This window comes from Anolis sagrei, chromosome 1 (genome assembly GCF_037176765.1).
Source record: "Anolis sagrei isolate rAnoSag1 chromosome 1, rAnoSag1.mat, whole genome shotgun sequence".
Taxonomy (NCBI): Eukaryota; Metazoa; Chordata; class Lepidosauria; order Squamata; family Dactyloidae; genus Anolis; species Anolis sagrei.
This window is the reverse complement of record NC_090021.1, coordinates 318058298-318079037: the sequence shown is the minus strand read 5'-3', so window position 1 is coordinate 318079037 and position 20740 is coordinate 318058298. Positions and strand designations below refer to the sequence as shown.

Genomic DNA, 20740 nt, shown 5'->3' with positions numbered 1-20740 from the left:
CAAAGGACTCCCAACAGATGGCCATCCAGTCTCTATTTTAAAACACCCAAAGCGGAAGACTCCACCCAACCCTAAGGAAGCTTATTCCACAAGGGTCATCCAGTCCAGCCCCATTACGTCATGCAGAAATACACTATCCATCAAACTCTGAAGCAGCATATTCTGCTGTTGAACATTTAATATAGTTAGGAAGTTCTCCCTAAGACCTAAATGGGATTTATTCTCTTGAAGGTTGAATCAATTGCTCCATGTATCCTAGTCTCTAGAGGAGCAGAGACAGCTCCATCTTTAACACGACATCCTCTCAAATACGTAAATCCACCCCTTATTTTTCTTTTTTACACATCTTGTACCACTCTCTCCACTGATATTCCTTCTCTTTATTACTTTCTTTTACATTCACTCACTGGTCAACTACTCACTCAACACATACTTTCGCACATACAGGTATGTACACTTCTCGTCCAGTATGTTCTATCCTTCTAATTTTATCCAACAATTATTAAAATTTATATTTCAGCCAGAGGCATCTTCAATACTTTTTCCATCATTTAAAAATAATAATGTGGGAGATTAAATATTTGAATATTATTGTTGTAAACATTTCATTCATCATTCCAAATGAAATTTCACTCCTGTTTTTTTTTTTAATTTTTCTGGGAAAAAGTCCCGTTCCCGCCCCCCCCCCCCCCCCAAAAAAAAGAAATTTTTTTTTCTGAATATTTCTATTTCCCCCACTAAGCTTTCACATCTCTAGAAACTTGCAAGCATGGCAGCATAAACTTTCATGCAAGAATTTTGCAAAGTGTGAAATTTACATAAAAGCAGTACAAATATGATATCAGGCAATTTTGTTATTGTTGTTTAGTAAATAAAAGGATGCTGGATTTTGGACTGGAATGACAGTTCTTTTCTGAGAGAAATGTACTGTTTGTCCTCACTATGGTGCCAGCCTGCACCTGGCATGTTGTTATTTAGTAAACAGAAGTTAGGCAACCATACTATTCAAGCATGGTAACAATCAAAGGGAGGAGAGGCAATTTAGCATTGGGTTAGGTGAGTCTGTACAACCATAGTCTCTTGTTGATCTCATAACCACAAAATAAAAGAGCAGGATTTTTAGCCTGCACAGAGCTAGGGATACTACTCTCAGAATTCACGATGGAGTTGCAGGTTTGATTATTCATGATTGTTGTATTTGCTGTTAATCTACACATGACCAAAACAAAAGTTCTCTCGTGCCATTTTCTAGGTCCTTCAGTGTGATTCTGTGGTCAACTTCCAGTTGATATGAATTGATCATTTATAGAGGGGTTCTGAAACTAGGTTGAAAACCAGTCCCTTCCATTCCTATGTTTCCAAGAAGTCATGTTGCAACATAATGTGGTCCTAGGATTATTGGTTGGCCATCTTTGCTCTCCTAGACACACTTTCTTTTGTAAAGGGAAGGAACATCAACTTATAAAAATTCCTATTTAGCATTGTAAAATTTTAAATCTGAATTAATACTGTGCCATCGGCAACAAATGGTTATGCCATTCTGATGTTACCCCGAAAAGCATTGCAAGAGTTTTTCTTGCATTTTTCTCAAAATGGCACAAAGCTTGACCTCAAGAAATCTTAGCCAGAATCAATATTTAAAAAGTTTCCTTTTTTGGACTGCAAATCCCAGAACCCACCTACCCCTGCCAGCTTGGTCGCATCGTGCTTGGGGTTTCAGAGAGTTATAGTTTTAAGAAAGTAACTGTTCTGAGCTCTGGACAGAGTCATACCATCAAAACTTCTGGTTTAAAAGCAGCTGCTCAATTAACCTTTAAAAGCAGGCATTATTAAATGAATCTAATGATGGTTATAGAATCCAGCTGCCCAGACTAACATGAGCTCCCTTTTTGTATTTTATCAAGGGACAAGTACTTTCAGATGGCATGAAATTGACCGCAGATGACCTCTGGTGTTTAGTTGAGGGCTAGTTTGTACGAACTGACTTTTTTGTGATGGCTGCAAGCAGTTATTTGTCTGAAGAATTGAATATTGTGCTTCCTACCCTGAAGGCAGTGTGGCGGAATGATGGATTCTTTGTTTCTGACCCTAACTGTCCTCTCTTCCCTGACAGATTAAGGAACTCACAGGCAACCTCAACAGGAACTCTTCCTCTTCTAGCCTGTCATCGGGGCCCAGTGGCCCTGATTCAGACACCTCCCATCCCAACACGCCTAATGTGGAGAGAAGCATGTCCGTTGGAGTGAAGGATCAGCGGAAAGCCATCAAAGCCATTTTAACCTGGGTTCAAAGGAAAACAAGGAAGTAAGTCTATTCCTTGGGGGGGGGGGGGATAATAGAATTTTTCATCACAACTGCACACTATGCTGATGAAAAGGGGAAAAAAATTGTTTCCAGTGTGAAAAATATTTCAGAGAATAATCTAGTGCCAATAATAAAATAAATTGCAGTTTTGCTCATTTCCAGCTAGGTTGAACTTTGCAATGGGCTATTCTGTTCTATTCTTTGCCACAATGTTTTGTGTTGATAACAGGAACTGGAACATATTGGGCCTGAGGATTCTGAAATAAGTAGTCAAAAGCAACCTGTTCAAATTCAAAAGAAAACCTTGTTCTGTTTTATTTCCTTGTATAGGCAGTCCATGAGTTACAAACATCTGACTTAGAAATGACTCTTTGTTAAGAATGGGGGTGAAACAACAGGAAGTGAGAGAAATCTATCCCTAGGGAGGGAAACTCACTCCTGAAAGAGTTATCATGGAAGAAAGGTGTCTCCACAAAGGTTTTAGCAGCTATTCTTGATTCAAGAGCCAGCCAAAATTTTCAAAATCCATTGAACCCAGGGACTGAAAGTGTGATAAAATCTTCTGAACAGGGAAGGGCACAGCAAAACCCTTCCCTGTGCTATCCAAAGCTAATATTGTATGTCTATATTTTTGGCTGTAGTTACACTGAAAAATGTACCTGTTCCAACTTACATGCGAATTCAACTTAAGCACTAACCTGCAGAACCTATTTTGTTCATAACTTAGGGACTGCCTGTAGTTTCTTATAATTTAAAAAAATATTTACACACAAACGTGAACACATACATATGGATTTTTAAACAATGTTTCCTGATATCTATGCAGTAGTTGTTCTTAACTATACCATTCCCTCTGCCTACCCATCCCATTGTAGTGCATAAATCCATAGGTGTGCATGCATAGTAACATTAGAATAGGTGTGCCTGTTTTTTGTATCAGTTGGAATCTATGATTTAGTTATCCGAAAATCCATGAACTCACTATCAAGAAAGTTCATCTTGCTGCTGTCTTCTCCTTGTGAAAGAAACCAAAAAGAAAGGGCCATGGTATAATCTAGGAGGGGTTAACTGCCATGGAGAATGAATGAAAATATATATAGACATATAGATATATATGATTATTTTCTAACTAAAAATGCACTTTTTAAAAAACCAGTTGATTTCTCAGCTGAAAAAAAAAGGCTCTTCTGAGCATAAAGCAGCCCAAGGGTGCAATAATGTGGTGAAATTGCATTAGCTCCTGAAAAAAAATTTCATCAAAAATTCTATTTCTGATATGTGGTGCATCCCAAGAAACGACTTTGGAGGCCATATATTTTCTGTCCCTGGTATAGTCAAATTAGCTGAGATGCCTGTTTTTTGAAGGAGCTTTATATAAGATGAATTCTGCCACTTCTTGTCTTTCCCTCAACAACTGGAAATAGTAGGGATGGACTGTGGATTGGACTATCTCTCCCTTCACCTGTCATTCACAATGCATATGCAAATATAGGCACTCTGTTCCAAAATTATTTTTTGGATGGAATACAAAATCTGAAAAACTTCTGGCCCCAAACATTTTGAATAAGAGAAGCTTGAATGTTAACCCTCAGCCTTCAATGTTGAATCTTCACACTTCTTGGATCCCTGGTGGTACTTTCTGTGAGCCAATTTATTTATAGAAAGCCAAATATAGAGTCAACTTGAAGAAGTTTCTCTTTCTGAAAGCAATTTCATTGCAATCGTTGTTGCATGTCACAGGAGCTTTGAAGACATTTTCTTTGTCACTCCCTACTTTCTTTAGGTATGGCGTTGCAGTTCAGGACTTTGCCAGCAGTTGGCGAAGTGGCCTTGCATTTCTGGCTGTCATCAAAGCAATAGATTCTAACTTGGTGGACATGAAGCAAGCTTTGGAAAAAACAGCCCAGGAAAACTTAGAGGATGCCTTTACTATTGCGCAAGACCATCTTGGTATTCCCAGATTGCTGGAGCCAGAAGGTAACCTGTTCATATTAGAATGCCTTCCACTTGCACTTTGAATTTATAAGCTCCAAAGGCAACAATGCAGACAAATCAAGCACTGACCCATTTGGGAACCCTTTGGTACCCCTAAGAGAGCTGTGCTTGTTTTTCTTAATCCTCTAGTGCAGTGGTTCTCAACCTGTGGGTCCCCAGATGTTTTGGCCTTCAACTCCCAGAACTCCTAACAGCTGCTAAACTGGCTGGGATTTCTGGGAGTTGGAGGCCAAAACACCTGGGGACCCACAGGTTGAGAACCAATGCTCTAGTGAAAGCGTACTGAGTTATTTCACACATTGCAAGAACTATTCAGAAATTCAACAACAACAGCCTTTATTGCATAATATTATTTATTATTATTTACAGTATTTATATTCTGCCCTTCTCACCCCGCAGGGGACTCAGGGCAGATTACAATGTATATATACATGGCAAACATTCAATGCCATAGACACACAACATATATAGACAGACACACAGAGCCTATTTAACTTTCCAGCTTTCATGAGGGTATTCTGGCCACCAGGGGAGCTGTGGCTTTACCGACCATTTTTGACACTGATGGAGTACTTCCTCATTATTTGCTTGTTTGCCTGCTGAAGATTTTTATGGTGTCATAAATTAGTTAAATTAGCCTCCCCACATAAGCGGTACCTAAATTTTCTACTTGACAGATGCAACTGTCTTTCAGGCTGCAAAGGTCGACACCAAGCTACACAGAATGGTCGGAAGCTCACTCCAACCTAGGCTGGCTTCGAACTCATGACCTTTCGGTCAGTAGTGATCTTAATGCAACTGACTCCCAGCCAGCTGCATCACAGTCCCAGCGCAGTCCCAGTAAAAACATTCACATTAAAATTATCATACCATTTGAAATATAAAATACAACATGCTAAATCGCACATTATTAAAAGCAGAATTAAATATTTGTCTACTTGCTATATTCAGCTATTAAGTTCTGTAACACACTGTTGTGGTGCTTAAGCTGATAAACAAGTGTGTTATGAGTAAAGTGTGGCCTTTTGTTTATGTGGCCACAAGACCCCTCCACATTTCCCCAGACCACATTTTTTTCTGGCCAAAATGGGAGTTAAATTGCTTCTTCTGAAAATGTCCACAAATGTTCATCTTTCAAAAAGGTCATGGGGGAGACCTGCATTGTTTAATATTAAAAAAATAAAAAGTAAATCAAAACCAGAATCAAATGCTTTAGGAAAGAAAATTGACCCCTACATCTGCTGGAATTCTTCTTGTAAAAGAAGCAGACAAATTGCTTTGAAACTGAAGAACAAATACTCACCCAACAACATATTCCTTTGAAATATTTCTCCTGAACACTTTGGATAGTTAACATTCCTGAAACCCCTTGCTAAAATATATGCTAAAATATGCATTTTGTGTACTACTATATATGTGTTTGGGTGGATGTGGGTGCACCCATGGATCAATAGAATCATACAGATGGATCAATAGAATCTTGTGTGTGTGTGTGTGCTTTCTGGGACATAAGAAGGAAGTGAGGGATCTAGGAGCACTTTTGAGACTAAGGGCCTCATCCCACTTGAGCATTTTTCCACTTCAATTCACTTCAAATGCTGTGACTGCCTTCTGTAGGATTCCGAGGCATGTAGTTTAGGGAGGCCCAGGGTTTCTCTGGATGAGCAGTTCTAAGGCCCTTCCCTAAATTACAAACTCCAGAATTCTGCAGGAGGGAGTCACAGCATTTTAAGTGGATTGAAGTGGAAAAATGTTCAATTGTGATGATGTCCTAAGTGATATAGTTCAGTGTACATGCTAATGATCATCAAATTCAATTGATGAAGTAGACTGTGGTCCATGAAAGCTTGTGTTGAAAACATTATTTAGTCTCAGAGGTGCTGTTAAGTACTTGTACTGTGGGTTGTTGCAAATGTTTGTCAAGTTGTCCTTGACATATGAAGATCCTGCGAATAAGAGGCATCCAAAACAAACTCTTATTAACAGCTCTGCTCAAATCTTCAGAACTCAAGGCCACAACCTTCCTAATTAAATCAATTTGTCTGTCTTGTGTTTTTCCTCTTTTCCTATTATGACGTATACCGCATTTTGACTATTAGGGAATAGTGTATGTGCTGGCACAGCTGTGCCAGAAGCTAAATTTTCTTTTTCTATGCCTGGTTAGTTTGCACGTGTTTCTGTTAGCCAGGCATTTTGCAGTTAAGCAGCTTTCCCCAGATTGCAGTCATAGGCTAGCAGCCTGCCTACTATCGTTGGGGCTTTTGGAACTGCCCTTTTCCCCAGGTTCAGGAGGGGGAAAGGGGACAGTTTGTTCAGTCTTACAGTTTAAAACCCAAATACAGGACGTGTGAGTTTTTCCCTCCTGTAGAAAAGCTTCGTTTCTTACAAGCTTGGCTGGGGAAGACAATTCTCATAGCTTTACTAAGAAATACAGCACAGCCCTTGTTGGGGTTAAAGAAACAGATCCACAGCATTTGTGGAAAAAATCCAAAGGACTCCAGCTGGAAAATCTTCCAAGTTTTAGCCGGTGAGGTCTACTTGGGTACTCATAAAGCAAATTGGAACCGGGAGTAGGGCCCCACGCTAGCTAAGTCTAAAAGACAGATTGCCCAGGGAGGGGTCAAAAGGATTTCCCTCATAGAAGAAAGAAACAGTTCATGAAGCTAGTTGCCTGTCCATTGTGGACAAGTTAAGAAATATTTGGTTGATTTGTTGAAGATCTAAGAAGTATTTGACTGATTAGTTGCACCAATAAAGAACTTTGTTAAACTTTCCAAGCTTCTAAAGACTTTGTATAGGGAAATTCATAGGGCCTCTCAGCCGAGGCACCCCAGCGTCCTGCTAGGCACATAAAGATCACGTCCTGTTAATAGACAATTGCTACAGGCCCAACGTGTGACAGCACAGTGTACAAAAAAATTGAACTGTGCTAGATATAAATATATGATGGTGGTTGCAATGCTTGCCTTCATTGACAGTAACTGAGCTTGCTTCTGTTTTCTTAAATAATGCTTTCTTGCCTCAAAGTAAGCTTATTTCCTGAACAGAAGGGGCCTGTATCTGACTAATATTCACCATGCAGAGAATGAAGGGAAACACCAGAGACGCACTGTATTGGGTGTGTATTGGTATATTCCAGGATGGTGAAAATTAGTTTTAGTTTGGATGGACTTGGAAAAGAAAATTAAGGCACCATTATGAATCTAACCATAAGATAAAGTTGAGGGCATTAATTTTATTTATTTATTTATTTATTTCAAAGTTTTCTATACCGAGCTTCTCACATCTTAGAGGGACTCAGCCCGGTTTACAGCCATAAAAACATACAATCAGTAAAATATCATAGTTCATAATTACAATAACACATTTAAAATAACAACTATATTTAAAACTACGGTGGTCAGTCGTCATATTAAAAACAAGTATACCTCATCTTCCATCCACAATCCTAGGGTGCTGTCTCATACAATCAGTAAAATATCATAGTTCATAATTACAATAACACGTTTAAAATAACAACTATATTTAAAACTACGGTGGTCAGTCGTCATATTAAAAACAAGTATACCTCATCTTCCATCCACAATCCCAGGGTTCTGTCTCATTCATTCATCGAAAGCCTGTCTCCACAACCACGTCTTCACCCGTCAGGATAGACAGTGCGGTTCTTACCTCCGGTGGGAGAGAGTTCCAGAGTCGCGGGGCCACCACCGAGAAGGCCCTGTCCCTCGTCCCCACCAGGCGCGCTTGTGAGGCCGGTGGGACCGAGAGCAGGGCCTCTCCAGACGTTCTTAGTAATCTTGATGGTACGTAGGGGAGAATACGTTCGGAGAGGTAAACAGGGCCGGAGTCGTTTAGGGCTTTATAGGTTAACGCCAGCACTTTGAATTGTGCTCGGAAGCTAATTGGCAGCCAGTGGAGCTGATGTAACAGCGGAGTGGTGTGCTCCCTGTACCCAGCACCTGTTAGTAATCTGGCTGCTGAGCGTTGGACTTGCTGCAGCTTCCGGGCAGTCTTCAGAGGCAACCCCACGTAGAGAGCGTTGCAGTAATCTAAGCAGGATGTAACCAAAGTGTGGACTACCGTGGCCAAGTCAGACTTTAGGAACATTAACATTAGGAAGAACCTCTTAGTGATAAGTGCTGTTTAGCAGGGGCTTAAATTATTTTGGAGGTTTTAACATAGAGGCTAGATGGCTTTTACTGAGGGATGCTTTAGCAGTCAAGTTTTGCACTTGCTGGAGAATTGACTTGATACTTTTTGTGATCTCTCACATCTATATGATTCTATGATTCCGTAACATCTATATTCCGTATGCTGTCATTTTCACAAGTACACTTTGATTCACAGCTGTTTTTATAAGCCTTAGTCAGTGAGACAATCGTTGTTATCATTTCTCCCCAGACATCATGGTTGAGTCACCCGATGAACAGTCAATTGTGACCTATGTGGCACAGTTTTTGGAGCATTTCCCAGAACTGGAAAGGGTATGTGTTTTCCTTTCCCTCACTCCTAAACTCCCCCTCGCAAGTATAATTCTGTCATAAACACTCTTAGTGATGTTGTAATTTTATCATTTTGAATGGATTTAAAAGCCAAGATGTTTTAATTGCCAGCATTTCTCCACATTATTTTTTACTTCGCCTACTAAAAATTTGAACATGTCACTGATTCACTCTATTATTAAAAAGCTATGGTGGCTTTGAGGCCATCTGTGATAGTTAAGATTATAAATTGTCTTATGAATGTCCCAAGACCAATTTAAAAGGCAGTGAATAAATTTTGGAGGCACTCCCCATTGCCATTTTATCAGTGAGAAGATAATAGCAAATATTTGCAATTACCCAGAGACCTTGGAGAGCTACTGCCATTTGCAGTAGATCAAGAGTTCTCATCCTCTGGTTCTCCAGATGGTTATAGCCTCCGTTCTCGAATTGATGTTGTTGGTTATGCTGCTGGGAAGACCAGAGTTTGAAAACCACCTCAAAAGACATCCAGATAACTGAATGTTGCTTTTTTTTGGAGGCCTCTTTAGGAAAGACCCATTGAATTCATGAGGTTTACATAAGTCTTGCCTTTACTATTCAACAATTGATTCAGGAGGTGTGTACCACTGTAAACTCGCTATTGATTTTAAGCCACTGATTTCTGAACTGACTTAGAACAGAGAAGAACTTGTATGTTACATCCAATCCGGTTCTATGGTATAAGTTACTTTTGGGATAACAAAGCTGTGAGTTAAATTTCAAAAGTAAAATCACGCATAAATGGCAAATTGTTTTATTTAGCTGATGAGTAATAGCTTCTAGTTAGTGGCAGTGTGATAGAAGAAAGGAGAAATTATTTCAATCTCAATTCTGAGCTTGCAAAATCCTTGAATAAAGAATTATTTATAATAAATGTCTTTTTAAAAAATGAGTATATGTTAATTATTATTTTTATTTAATGTCATTTAGGAAGATTTTTCAGATCTAGACAAGGAGTTTCCGGTTGAATCTACTTATGTCCATCTCAAGGAGTCACCAGGGGATGAAAAACAAGGGAAGGTTTTAATTCTGAATGAAAATGGAGAACACACATATACTCCTGTCCTAAACAGAAGTCACTCACCACCACCCAAAATCCACATCCTTAGCTTACCCCTCGATCAGGAGAACCAAGAACTTAATGATAATCAGGATCACTCACTGTCTAATCATCCAGAGACTTTGAGAGGAGAACTCCAGAGGCCGAGCTCACTGCCCATAACAGAACCTATTGGTTTTCAGCCTGGTCCTAATGCTGACATTCTTACCAAAAATGTGAACAGATCTGAAGGGAATCAACGGAGGATGAGTGAACCCCTGACACACAATGAGGAGAATTCCCCAACCATTCTTATGTATCGCACCCATTCTCTTGAACCAGTTGACACTGAAGAGTCAAAACCAACCAGTGAAACAAAAGAAACACCCGAGAGAAGGACTCGTTCCTTACCTTGGACTTCAAATTCACCTAAAAACGTACGAGAGCATCAAACAAAGGAGCCTGAGCATCCGATTTTAGTTTCTCAAGAGGAAGAGAGTGCCCATAAATATGTATTACAAATGTTGCATGAGGAAATATCAAAGTTTCCAGAAAATCATGAGCCTGCAAAGCAAGTGGCAGACAAGAACAAGATACCTAATTCTTGCCAGGAAATAGATGAGCCTGATTTCAGCGATACTTCTGAGAAATCATGTCCATCTGAATGTTTTTCTTTACCAATCAGAAACACTCCCAAGAGTCTAGATATTACCAGTGAAGATGTGTCAGTGAGTGTGAAGCCGCCAAATACTTCTAAAGTTTCTGTAATTCCCCACGACCTCTTCTATTATCCACACTATGATGTTCCCATTTCAGAAGTGCTGGATGCCTTTGCCACACCAAACCAAGACTTAGATCCAGATCCATCCCTTTCAGAAAACAATAAAATCTGTGCTGAGCTCATTGTAAATTGCTTAGCTGACAAAGAGACACATAGTTTAAACTTTGAGGAGGACATTCTTCAGTCAAGTCTATACACCAATACAAAGGATGTGCCAGCAACAATAGAGGATAAAGGACTAGAAAAGCAGAAGAAAGATTCTCATAATCATAAGAAGTCTTCTCAGAACAAGACTGTTCCTGCGGGGAAGAATGTGTGCCTGAAAACAAACAGTAGTGTAGCCTCTGTTCAGAAGGATTCTGGTCACCCAGCTATCCCTGTGGTAATATTTGTTTTTACTCTTGTTTGCATGAATGTATTAACTTTTACTAGAAGACATCCAGTTAGTTTTTAAGAAGGTATATGATGCTTTAGGCTAACTTGAAGAAGGGGAATCATTTGATAATAAAACTAAAAGCAGTTGAAAACATAAAATAAAAGAATAAAAGTAAACCAAACAGTACAAGACCCCTTTTCCTCAACTGTCTACCTTTAAAGGCCTATGGATTGGTTTGCTTTTCTTGAAAGAGTATTAGGAAATCTGTATCATCATTTTGCACATTGTACACCTGGGTTTGCCATCATGTGCATACTTGACAAAGAATTGCAGCTAATCCTGACTTTTCTAATGAGCACACCTCCATGAGAGTTTCAATCAGCCTTTTGGGTATACAATTTCATTTCATTTACTATAGAGTCTTGCTTATCCAACCGTCAGTCATCCAACATTCTATATTATTCAACACAGTCTGTCCCCCCCGGGCCCCGGATCCACAGCTGTTTCAATACATTGCGATGTTTTGGTACTAAATTCGTAAATACAGTAATTTCTACATAACATTACCATGTATTGAACTGCTTTTTCTGTTGATTTGTTGTAAATCATGATGTTTTGGTGCTTAATTTGTAAAATTATAACATAATTTGATGTTTAATAGGTTTTTCCTTAATCCCTCCTTATTATCCAACATTTTTGCTTATTCAATGTTTTGCCGGCCCGTTTATGTTGACTAAGTGAGGCTCTACTGTATATTCCACCTTTCTCCTGAGATGGACCCAATGTAGCTTACAAGGTTAAAACAAGAAAGAGCTATAAACACGATGGTTAAAAAAGTGAAGACATAGTGAGCTACCTTGGCCTATGGTCAGGAATTCTTGGAGTCAAAGTCCAAAACATTTGGAAGACCAGAGTCTGGAAAATACTGAATTAATTGATACGTGTGTTATCTCCTCCTCCAACAAGTGATTGAATGGGTCTAGTCAAAACTAACCAATCGAATGCCAGCCTCTACCAATCTGTTTAGTGTATCTCCTCCATTACTATCTCAAGACTTCCATTTGGTACCACCACAGTATCAAATTCTATATATAGGTAAATCTACCCAAAAGGAGAAGATCAGCTTAGAGGCAGATAGCATTTTCCAGTCCTTTCTCCAACTTGTTATTTGGGGACAAGTTCAGTTTAAAGATAGGGAAACACAAGAAAGGAGCAGAGGGCTTCTTTGAGGTTTCCATCATCAATTAGCATTTGGACAGCAGAAAGAGGAAGTATGTGGCTCACCAGGACACAAGCTTTCCCACTAGTTAAGACATATTATAATTCTGTTTAAGTTACTTGTAGAAATATTTTTTAAAAAAAACATTTTAATGCAAAGTTTTAGTAAGTAGCTATATGGACATTAAAGAATGGTTTGGAGGGCTGTGTGAGAGGGCCTTTTGACATGTGACTCACAGTATATTAAACTCAGTGTACTGGAAAGTTACATTAGTTATTGTGACCTAAAATATTTATTTGCCACTTATCTGTTTATTATCTATCTTTTCCAGCCATCTGGTCTAAGTGTTTCAATTATCTATTGTACATAATTTTATTTATTCCTGATTCTTTTGTAGCTATGTTTTACTTTTATTGTTTAGTTCTCTTAAATTATTGCTTTATATGCTATTGGTTTTATCTTTTATTGTATTGTGTGTTTATTTTATGCATTGTTTTAGGCACATTGTGTCATATGTAAGCTGCCTCGAGTCCCTTTGGAGAGATGGAGGGGGGTACAAAAGAAATAATAATAATAGTAATAATAATAATAATAATAATTATTATTATTATTATAATTATTATTATATAAGGTAAAGGTTTCCCCTTAACATTGTGTAAAAGTGTCCGATTCTGGTGGGTGGTGCTCTACTCATCTCAATTTCATAGATGCCTCCAAGGTCATGTGGCCGGCATGACTGCATGGAGAGATGTTCCCACCGGAGCAGTTCCTATTTATCTACTCACATTTGCATGTTTTCAAACTGCTAGGTTGGCAGAAATAGACATATAAACAGATATAATAATCACTAAATAAGTTCAGCTTAAAAAACAAGCTTGTGTTCTTAAGCTTATATGAAGTTTGGCTTTTAACACTGTTTTTTAAATGTGTGTGTGTGTTATAGATTGTGGTGAACCAGTTTGATACTGCAGTTGAAGAAAAAAAACTGCCAGAAGAAAAAAGTAAAAAGAAAGAGAAACGGAAAAACAAGGCAGTTTTACAAGGAGAAAACCCCCAGAGTCCAAAAGCTTGCTCTACTCGGTTACTAGATAAGCAAGAAGAAGAACCCGTGGACCATCAGGGACTTTCAAGGTGCTCTTTGTTTCTTTGCTTTCTGAGCATAAAACCTGTCTTGCCACTTTCCATGCCTTGTTTCTAGGCAAAGCTTATTTACCTGCCACATCTCATATTTTACTGGGCGCCTTGGAGGAAATCCTAGACAAGTGCTCGGGTGACCAAATGCTTTTTGGAAGGATGTGATCCAACCAATATTCAAGGAACTTTTTGTGCCCAGCTGCATTCACTGACTGTTCCAATGGACTCCATTGCTTCTGTCATAGCAACAATCACTCAGCAGAATGGGGCTTTCTCACGTGAAACTCACTCACCTCTTCAAGCATGTGCTTTACATATATTTAAAGAAAGTGCGTCTGATTGTTTTGCACAGAAACAGCATTTCAATATTTCTACACAGAAATATAATGTTCCTCATACACCCAAAAAGAAACCAACAACACTGTTGCCTGTGCAAAAGATTCTTTAATTGGGGATTTCTTCCATTCCAAATTATTGCAAAATATGGTTTCAAAGACTTTGTGGGGAAATCATTCAAAGTGTTTGTTGCTTTTCTTGTAAAGAAATTTAGGGTGTATCTAATCTGTAGAATTAATGCAGTTGGATACCACCTCATAGCAAGCCATGGCAGATAAAACAGTGCCAAAATATATTGATTCTATAATGTAGATGTATCCTTAGTGAACAATACACACATTGTCATATTGATATAATTCTACTTATTTCCATTTACCTCTATTTTAGTCATTAATTTTCAAGAAATTTCCACCCTTCAGTTTTCCTAGCCTTTTAGTAACTTCGACTCATGTTGACACCTTCTATCTTTCATACTTTTTCTCCTGTAACTTAGTGAGATTTATTTGTATCCCATCCTTCTCACCTCCGGGTGAGGGACTCTGGGCAGATTTATTTTCATCTCATAGTGTTCACAAATATGGAAAGCAAATATGGAAAACACAAGAATGGCCATCAGACTGGAAAAAATCAACTTATATCCCCATACCAAAAAAGGGAAATGCGAAAGACTGCTCAAACTTCCGTACAGTGGCCATTATTTTTCATGCCAGTAAGGTAATGCTCAAGATCCTGCAAGGAAGACTCCAGCAATACATGGAGCGAGAGTTGCCAGATGTTCAAGCTGGGTTTAGAAAAGGCAGAGGAACGAGAGACCAAATTGCCAATATCCGCTGGATAATGGAGAAAGGCAGGGAGTTTCAGAAAAACATCTACTTCTGCTTCATTGACTATTCTAAAGCCTTTGACTGTGTGGATCATAATAAATTGTGGCAAGTTCTTGGTGGGATGGGCATCCCAAGCCACCTTGTCTCTCTCCTGAGGAATCTGTACAAGGACCAAGTAGCAACAGTCAGAACTGACCACGGAACAACAGACTGGTTCAAGATTGGGAAAGGCGTACGGCAAGGTTGCATCCTCTCACCCAACCTTTTTAACTTGTATGCAGAACACATCATGCAATGTGCAGGGCTGGATCAATGCAAAGCTGGGGTGAAAATTGCTGGAAGAAACATTAACAACCTCAGATATGCAGATGACACCACTCTGATGGCCGAAAGCGAGGAGGAGCTGAGGAGCCTTCTAATCAAGGTGAAAGAAGAAAGCGCAAAAGCCGGGTTGCAGCTAAACGTCAAAAAAACCAAGATTATGGCAACAAGAATGATTGACAACTGGAAAATAGAGGGAGAAACTGTGGAGGCCGTGACAGACTTTGTATTTCTAGGTGCAAAGATTACTGCAGACGCAGACTGTGGCCAGGAAATCAGAAGACGCTTACTTCTTGGGAGGAGAGCAATGTCCAATCTCGATAAAATAGTGAAGAGTAGAGACATCAGACTGGCAACAAAGATCCGCCTAATCAAAGCCATGGTATTCCCTGTAGTAACCTACGGATGTGAGAGCTGGACCTTAGGGAAGGCTGAGCGAAGGAAGATCGATGCTTTTGAGCTGTGGTGTTGGAGGAAAGTTCTGAGAGTGTCTTGGACTGCGAGAAGATCCAACCAGTCCATCCTCCAGGAAATAAAGCCCGACTGCTCACTGGAGGGAAAGATACTAGAGACAAAGTTGAAGTACTTTGGTCACATCATGAGGAGACAGGAAAGCCTAGAGAAGACAATTATGCTGGGGAAAGTGGAAGGCAAAAGGAAGAGGGGCCGACCAAGGGCAAGATGGATGGATGGCATCCTTGAAGTGACTGGACTGACCTTGAGGGAGCTGGGGGTGGTAACGGCCGACAGGGAGCTCTGGCGTGGGCTGGTCCATGAGGTCACGAAGAGTCGGAGACGACTGAACGAATGAACAACAACAACAAAGTGTTCACTATCATACCCTTTTCTGCCTGCACTCAATACTCCCTCATTTGTGTAAAGAGAAAGTGTGTGTGGGGCGGGGGGGGGGGGGAGGAGTGGTTACATAGCAGCAAGTGGCTAGTGGCGGAGAACATGTGGGCTCCAGATGTTGTTGGTGTACAGCTTCTATGAACTCTAACCAATATTTCCAGTGTGATGAATTGTGGGATATAATCTCCAATAATATGGAGCCCCCGGTGGCGCAGTGGGTTGAAGCCCTGTGCCGGCAGGACTGAAGACCAACAGGTCACAGGTTCGAATCCGAGGAGAGGTGGATGAGCTTCCTCTATCAGCTCCAACTCCTCATGCGGGGACATGAGAGAAGCCTCCCAAAAGGATGATAAAAACATCAATTCATCTGGGCGTCCCCGGGCAACGTCCTTGCAGATGGCCAATTCTCTCACACCAGAAGCGACTTGCAGTTTCTCAAGTCGCTCCTGACATGACAAAAAAAACCCTCCAATAATATACGGAGGGATATGTATTCCTTGGGTCTACAACATCCCAGCATCATATGTGAATGTGGGGATTGGGTCGCTCTTTATTTATTCATTTATAACATTTATATCCTGTCCTTCTCAACCCCTGAAGGGGGACTCAGGGCGGCTTACAATTGGCAATCATTAGATGCCAACAAAGAACAATTGCAGCACAGCAATTAACATAAACAGGTCAACAGTAAAAACACATTAAAATACATTAAAATACATTAAAAATAATGGCCCTTAAAATATCAATCAAGTCTGAGTCCGCAAATCCAAATCATAGTTCAGAATTCCAGTCCAAGGAATCTTCATTGACAATTCTCACAAGTCATTACAGTTGTTGCTCATCCAGCTGCCCGAATGCTTGGTTTCAGAGCCAAGACTTGAGTTTTTTCTTGAAGGAGAGGAGAGATGGAGTCGTTCTGATTTCACTGGGGAGTGCATTCCACAGACGGGTGGCCACCACTGAGAAGGCCCAAAAGCCATTGGCTGATCCACAACACCTTTAAGTTAGGCTGAGTCTGTTCAATCTTCGTTGTAGAGGATTTTAGGCATCTTGGTTACACTTGAGAAAATAATTTATATGAATAATGTGAGTACTCCATACAGTACAAAGGTAGGCAATTTATCTATGTATATCCAAATAGAGGAGGCCTGTTTATTTCATTAACCATTTACAGTTTGCTCCTCTCCAGATATACTGGGTTACTGCTACCACTATCCCAACAACAACATTGGCTAGGAGTGATGGGAAGCATCATCTAGCATATCTGGAAGGCACTAGGTTGGGTACACCTACTTTAGCAGATGGCTACTTTTCAAATTATTCCATACTTATACAATGTTTTACTTATGTTTTTCAGAATTAGCCATAGTGATCCTAATGTTGTTTTCCAAAGATACGTTTCTGATTCTACCTGTAAGGTAAGTACATGGCTTCTTTTCATTCCTATTAATATTCCTCCAAAATGAGCATTGGATAACATTATGCTAAATAGCCTGGGTTGGTTATACCTAGGATTTTAAGTCCAGTTTGATATATGTTCAACAGGATTTACTTCCAGGCTATAGGACTGCAGTTCCTGACAGCTGTTTTTTTCCCTTGTCTTCTCAGTTTAGTCATCTTAAATCAAGTGAAAAACCATGAATAAAGAAATCACTTTTTTAAAACCCAAAAGAACACCTCTAGGAATTTCTAGGTCTTCCAGCATTACTGTATGATCAACTTCTGTTGGAAGCTATCCATACAATCACATTGGAGGACCATGAAATTCCTAGAGATGTGTTTTCTCTAGAAATCTCCAGATCTTCCAGCATGACCAGAGAAAGTTGACCATAGAAATACTGGACCAAGCGATTCCTAGAAATTAAATCAATTAATAATAAAATCCATAAAAATCAGAACCACAAATGTAGAGGAATAACTGTATTCTTACAGTTGGCTGGTTGTAGCTGTTGTGGGAGAAAGTAATAGATTATTTCAGAAGTATTATTTCTTCTTTCTTGTGGAAAGAATATAAATATTAGGTGAGTAATGTGTTTTGTATAACGCCATGATTTAAGCATACTGTAATATTCTCTTCACTTATTCACTAGATATCTCTTAAACCTACCAGTTTAGCTGATTTCTTTTTCTGTTGTAAACTTAGCAAATATGCTCTTAACCCAGAGTTGAGAGTTCTTCTGTCTTAATGATTTGCGTAGATGGTTACTTATCGAAGATTGGAGCTTACTTTTGTTGGGCTTGATTAGTCATGGAAATGCAGTGTTTCAACACATGCAATTCCAGTGAATAAGATGGTATCACTAATTACTCTCTGACTGAGATATGGCTGACTAAAACAACACATAGAGATTCAAGGTTAGTGCTGTACGGCTCATGTATTCGTGGGACCAGTACCTGTGCTTTTAGTTACCCATGTCAAACTGAATACATTTTCTCTAGACATTTTAGGTCATCCAGCAGGATTTCGTGGTTTACTTCCACCAGACATTGACCAAGGGTTGCACTGGAAGACCTGGGAATGCTAGAGAGGTGTTCTAGATATGTTCTAGGTCCTGAATCACAATTCTGTAGCAGGCATGGGAAAACTTCGGCCCTCCAGATGTTTTGGACTTCAACTTCCACAATTCCTAACAGTAGGCTGTTAGGAATTGTGGGAGTTGAAGTCCAAAACACCTGGAGGGCTGAAGTTTGCCCATGCCAGTTCTATAGTATGCTTCTGCCAAAAGACATCAATTAAATTGAGTTTGCATTAAATTGAGTCCACAGTTTTGCATTTCCATAGGGAGTCCAGGAATGTATCCCCCACAGATATAGGGATCATAGTATATATACTACAGTGGATAGGTAGAATTGCAAAAGGGTACATGCTTTATATATCATGACTCTGAAAACAATATGCCCACACTGTTCCAAAATTCATTAAAGAAGTCCAGCAAAATAGATGGGATCGGATTGTCCTGATTTTATGTAAAATTATGTCAGATACATGACAATTTGAGGCACTTGATTGTATTGTTGTTACAGTTATGGATTAAATATTTTCAGGAAAATGGTGGTGCTGATCTACAAATAAGCACAACTGCAAGTGAAAGCACAAATCCTTCTATCAGGTGGGCACTTTTCTCTTCACTTTTGTATTTTGAGTCTTTTTGTATTTAGTTATTTGGTGTGTTCATGTAATAATACTGAGTGCAAATATACTATGTCCTCCCCAAAGCCAAACACTTCTAGTGAGAGAGGGTTCTCCAAGATGGCAGGATGTCTATGAATGGTGCTGATTGGAAGCCACCCATGATTACCAAGAAGTCTTCTTGAAATACATAACAAATACACATGGGTAAAATGCAGCTTTAAAAAATATACCTCCCCATGAGCTTCTGAAATTCCAGATGCTCCTTCTAAAGGATGGTAACAAAGGTGCCACATGCATGGGAGTAAAGAACATTTCATGTGAAAACAGTCCCCATTTATCAAACAGGCAGCAAGATCCAAAGTAGTGCTTCCAGTCCTGAGCTCAGCCAGTCTGTCCACATTTGTTATCTGTTCTTCTCTCTCTCTTTTATTTCCAGGAAGAGAAAAGACACTGAAAAGAAAGAAGCTCCAGAAAAGTCCAGCTCACATATTACTTCTTCACGGACAGACCAACCTGAGCTCTTTTACTTCATAATTTTCCTCTGGGTACTTGTCTACTGCTTAATGCTCCTTCCACAGCTTGTTAGCAGCGCACATTGATCTCTGTGAGTGAGTCAGAATAATAAAAGATAGCAGCTTGATGTGTTTTGTTTATGTGCCCCCTAAATCCTTCAGGAAAAAGAAACATTAGCCAAAATGGCAAGGTCTGGGTTCAGACCCTAAAAAGAACCCTGCGGGATCGGACCAAAAACCAATCTAGGCTGGTTTTGTCTTCTCAGGGTGGACAGCCAAATTTCTTTGAGGGGCAGGATTGCGGGTAATAGCACTACTTTGCTCATGTCCCTGAGCAACTGGGATACAAAGATATATTGTGTCATGTACTAGAGGTAACAGAGAGCCATCACTATTTGTAGCCATGGATAGCCAAATTGTCTATGAATCTATTCAGTCTCGTTTTAAAACCATTTATATCAGTGGCCTAAAATACATTTTGTGAAGGATTAATTTTTTAACTGTTCTAAAAAACGAATCCTTCACAAAGCATCCATCTTTGTTGGATGCTTCCAAGCTCTACTATTGTGAAAGAAATGTCTCCTTGTCTGCTTTATCCGCACATCATATTTTATACACCTCTTATCATTTTCATTTCCTGGGGGGGGGGGGGGAAACACCCAAGACATTGAGACTTTCCTTGATAGAATTCAGATTTCATTCCAAGAGGGTTCTTAATTTGTTTACTATTGTAACCTGATATATTATGAAAACCAGCACATTTGACTTTGTGTACATATATTATATATTTATATATTGATAGATAGATCTATATAGAATGAAGTCACTGAGCTGATAATTCACAATTTTGTATGTCTGTGCCTTGCTTTATAGAATGCTAAAAATGTCTAATCTTTTAGGGGGAACCTAGATTTTGAGTGTTCTAGTCCTCAAAAATCATTCTTATAATTCTAATTTATCTATAGCCATGACATCTGCCAAATGCACATGTGTTTATGTATGTATGTGGGGTTTTTTTTAAAAAAAATGTTAGCTTTCTATTAGATGTTTGTGGTTGGAAAAGGTTGCTATTCCTTGATTAAAATTTATGTGGTTTTTTTTTTAAAGTGATCTAGCATGTTGAGCAATTTAAGTTATGACAGAAAAATCAGAACTGGTCATAGCGTTTGCTACATCAGTAATATGTGCTGTGATTCAAGAACACAGTTTAGCCATCTTGATATTAATGTATATGAAAAGTAAATAGGTATAAACAAAAGTGAAGGAGGAACCTGATTAATTTTCAGTGGAAATGTATAGGGGTTAAATCTTGTGTCTTTGAGTTATGAATGGGAGGGAGAGTGAGGGCAGAACCCCCTACTTTATAGATGGGCAGTGGCATCCTATCA

General features: G+C 39.3%; 1 protein-coding gene across 2 annotated transcripts in view; it reads left to right on the top strand.

The window, feature by feature from the left end:
• Positions 1–19996, top strand: part of CLMN (calmin) — a 105792-nt gene extending 85796 nt beyond the window's left edge. For both annotated transcript variants that reach the window (XM_067462978.1, XM_067462979.1), the window contains 8 exons: positions 2114–2304; positions 4088–4281; positions 8704–8786; positions 9756–11027; positions 13184–13371; positions 17065–17125; positions 18753–18817; positions 19277–19996. In XM_067462978.1, coding sequence (XP_067319079.1) covers positions 2114–2304; positions 4088–4281; positions 8704–8786; positions 9756–11027; positions 13184–13371; positions 17065–17125; positions 18753–18817; positions 19277–19439 — 2217 coding nt within the window. In that variant the 3' untranslated portion in view covers positions 19440–19996. The remainder of the gene's footprint in view (positions 1–2113; positions 2305–4087; positions 4282–8703; positions 8787–9755; positions 11028–13183; positions 13372–17064; positions 17126–18752; positions 18818–19276) is intronic.
• Positions 19997–20740: the final 744 nt, after the last annotated feature.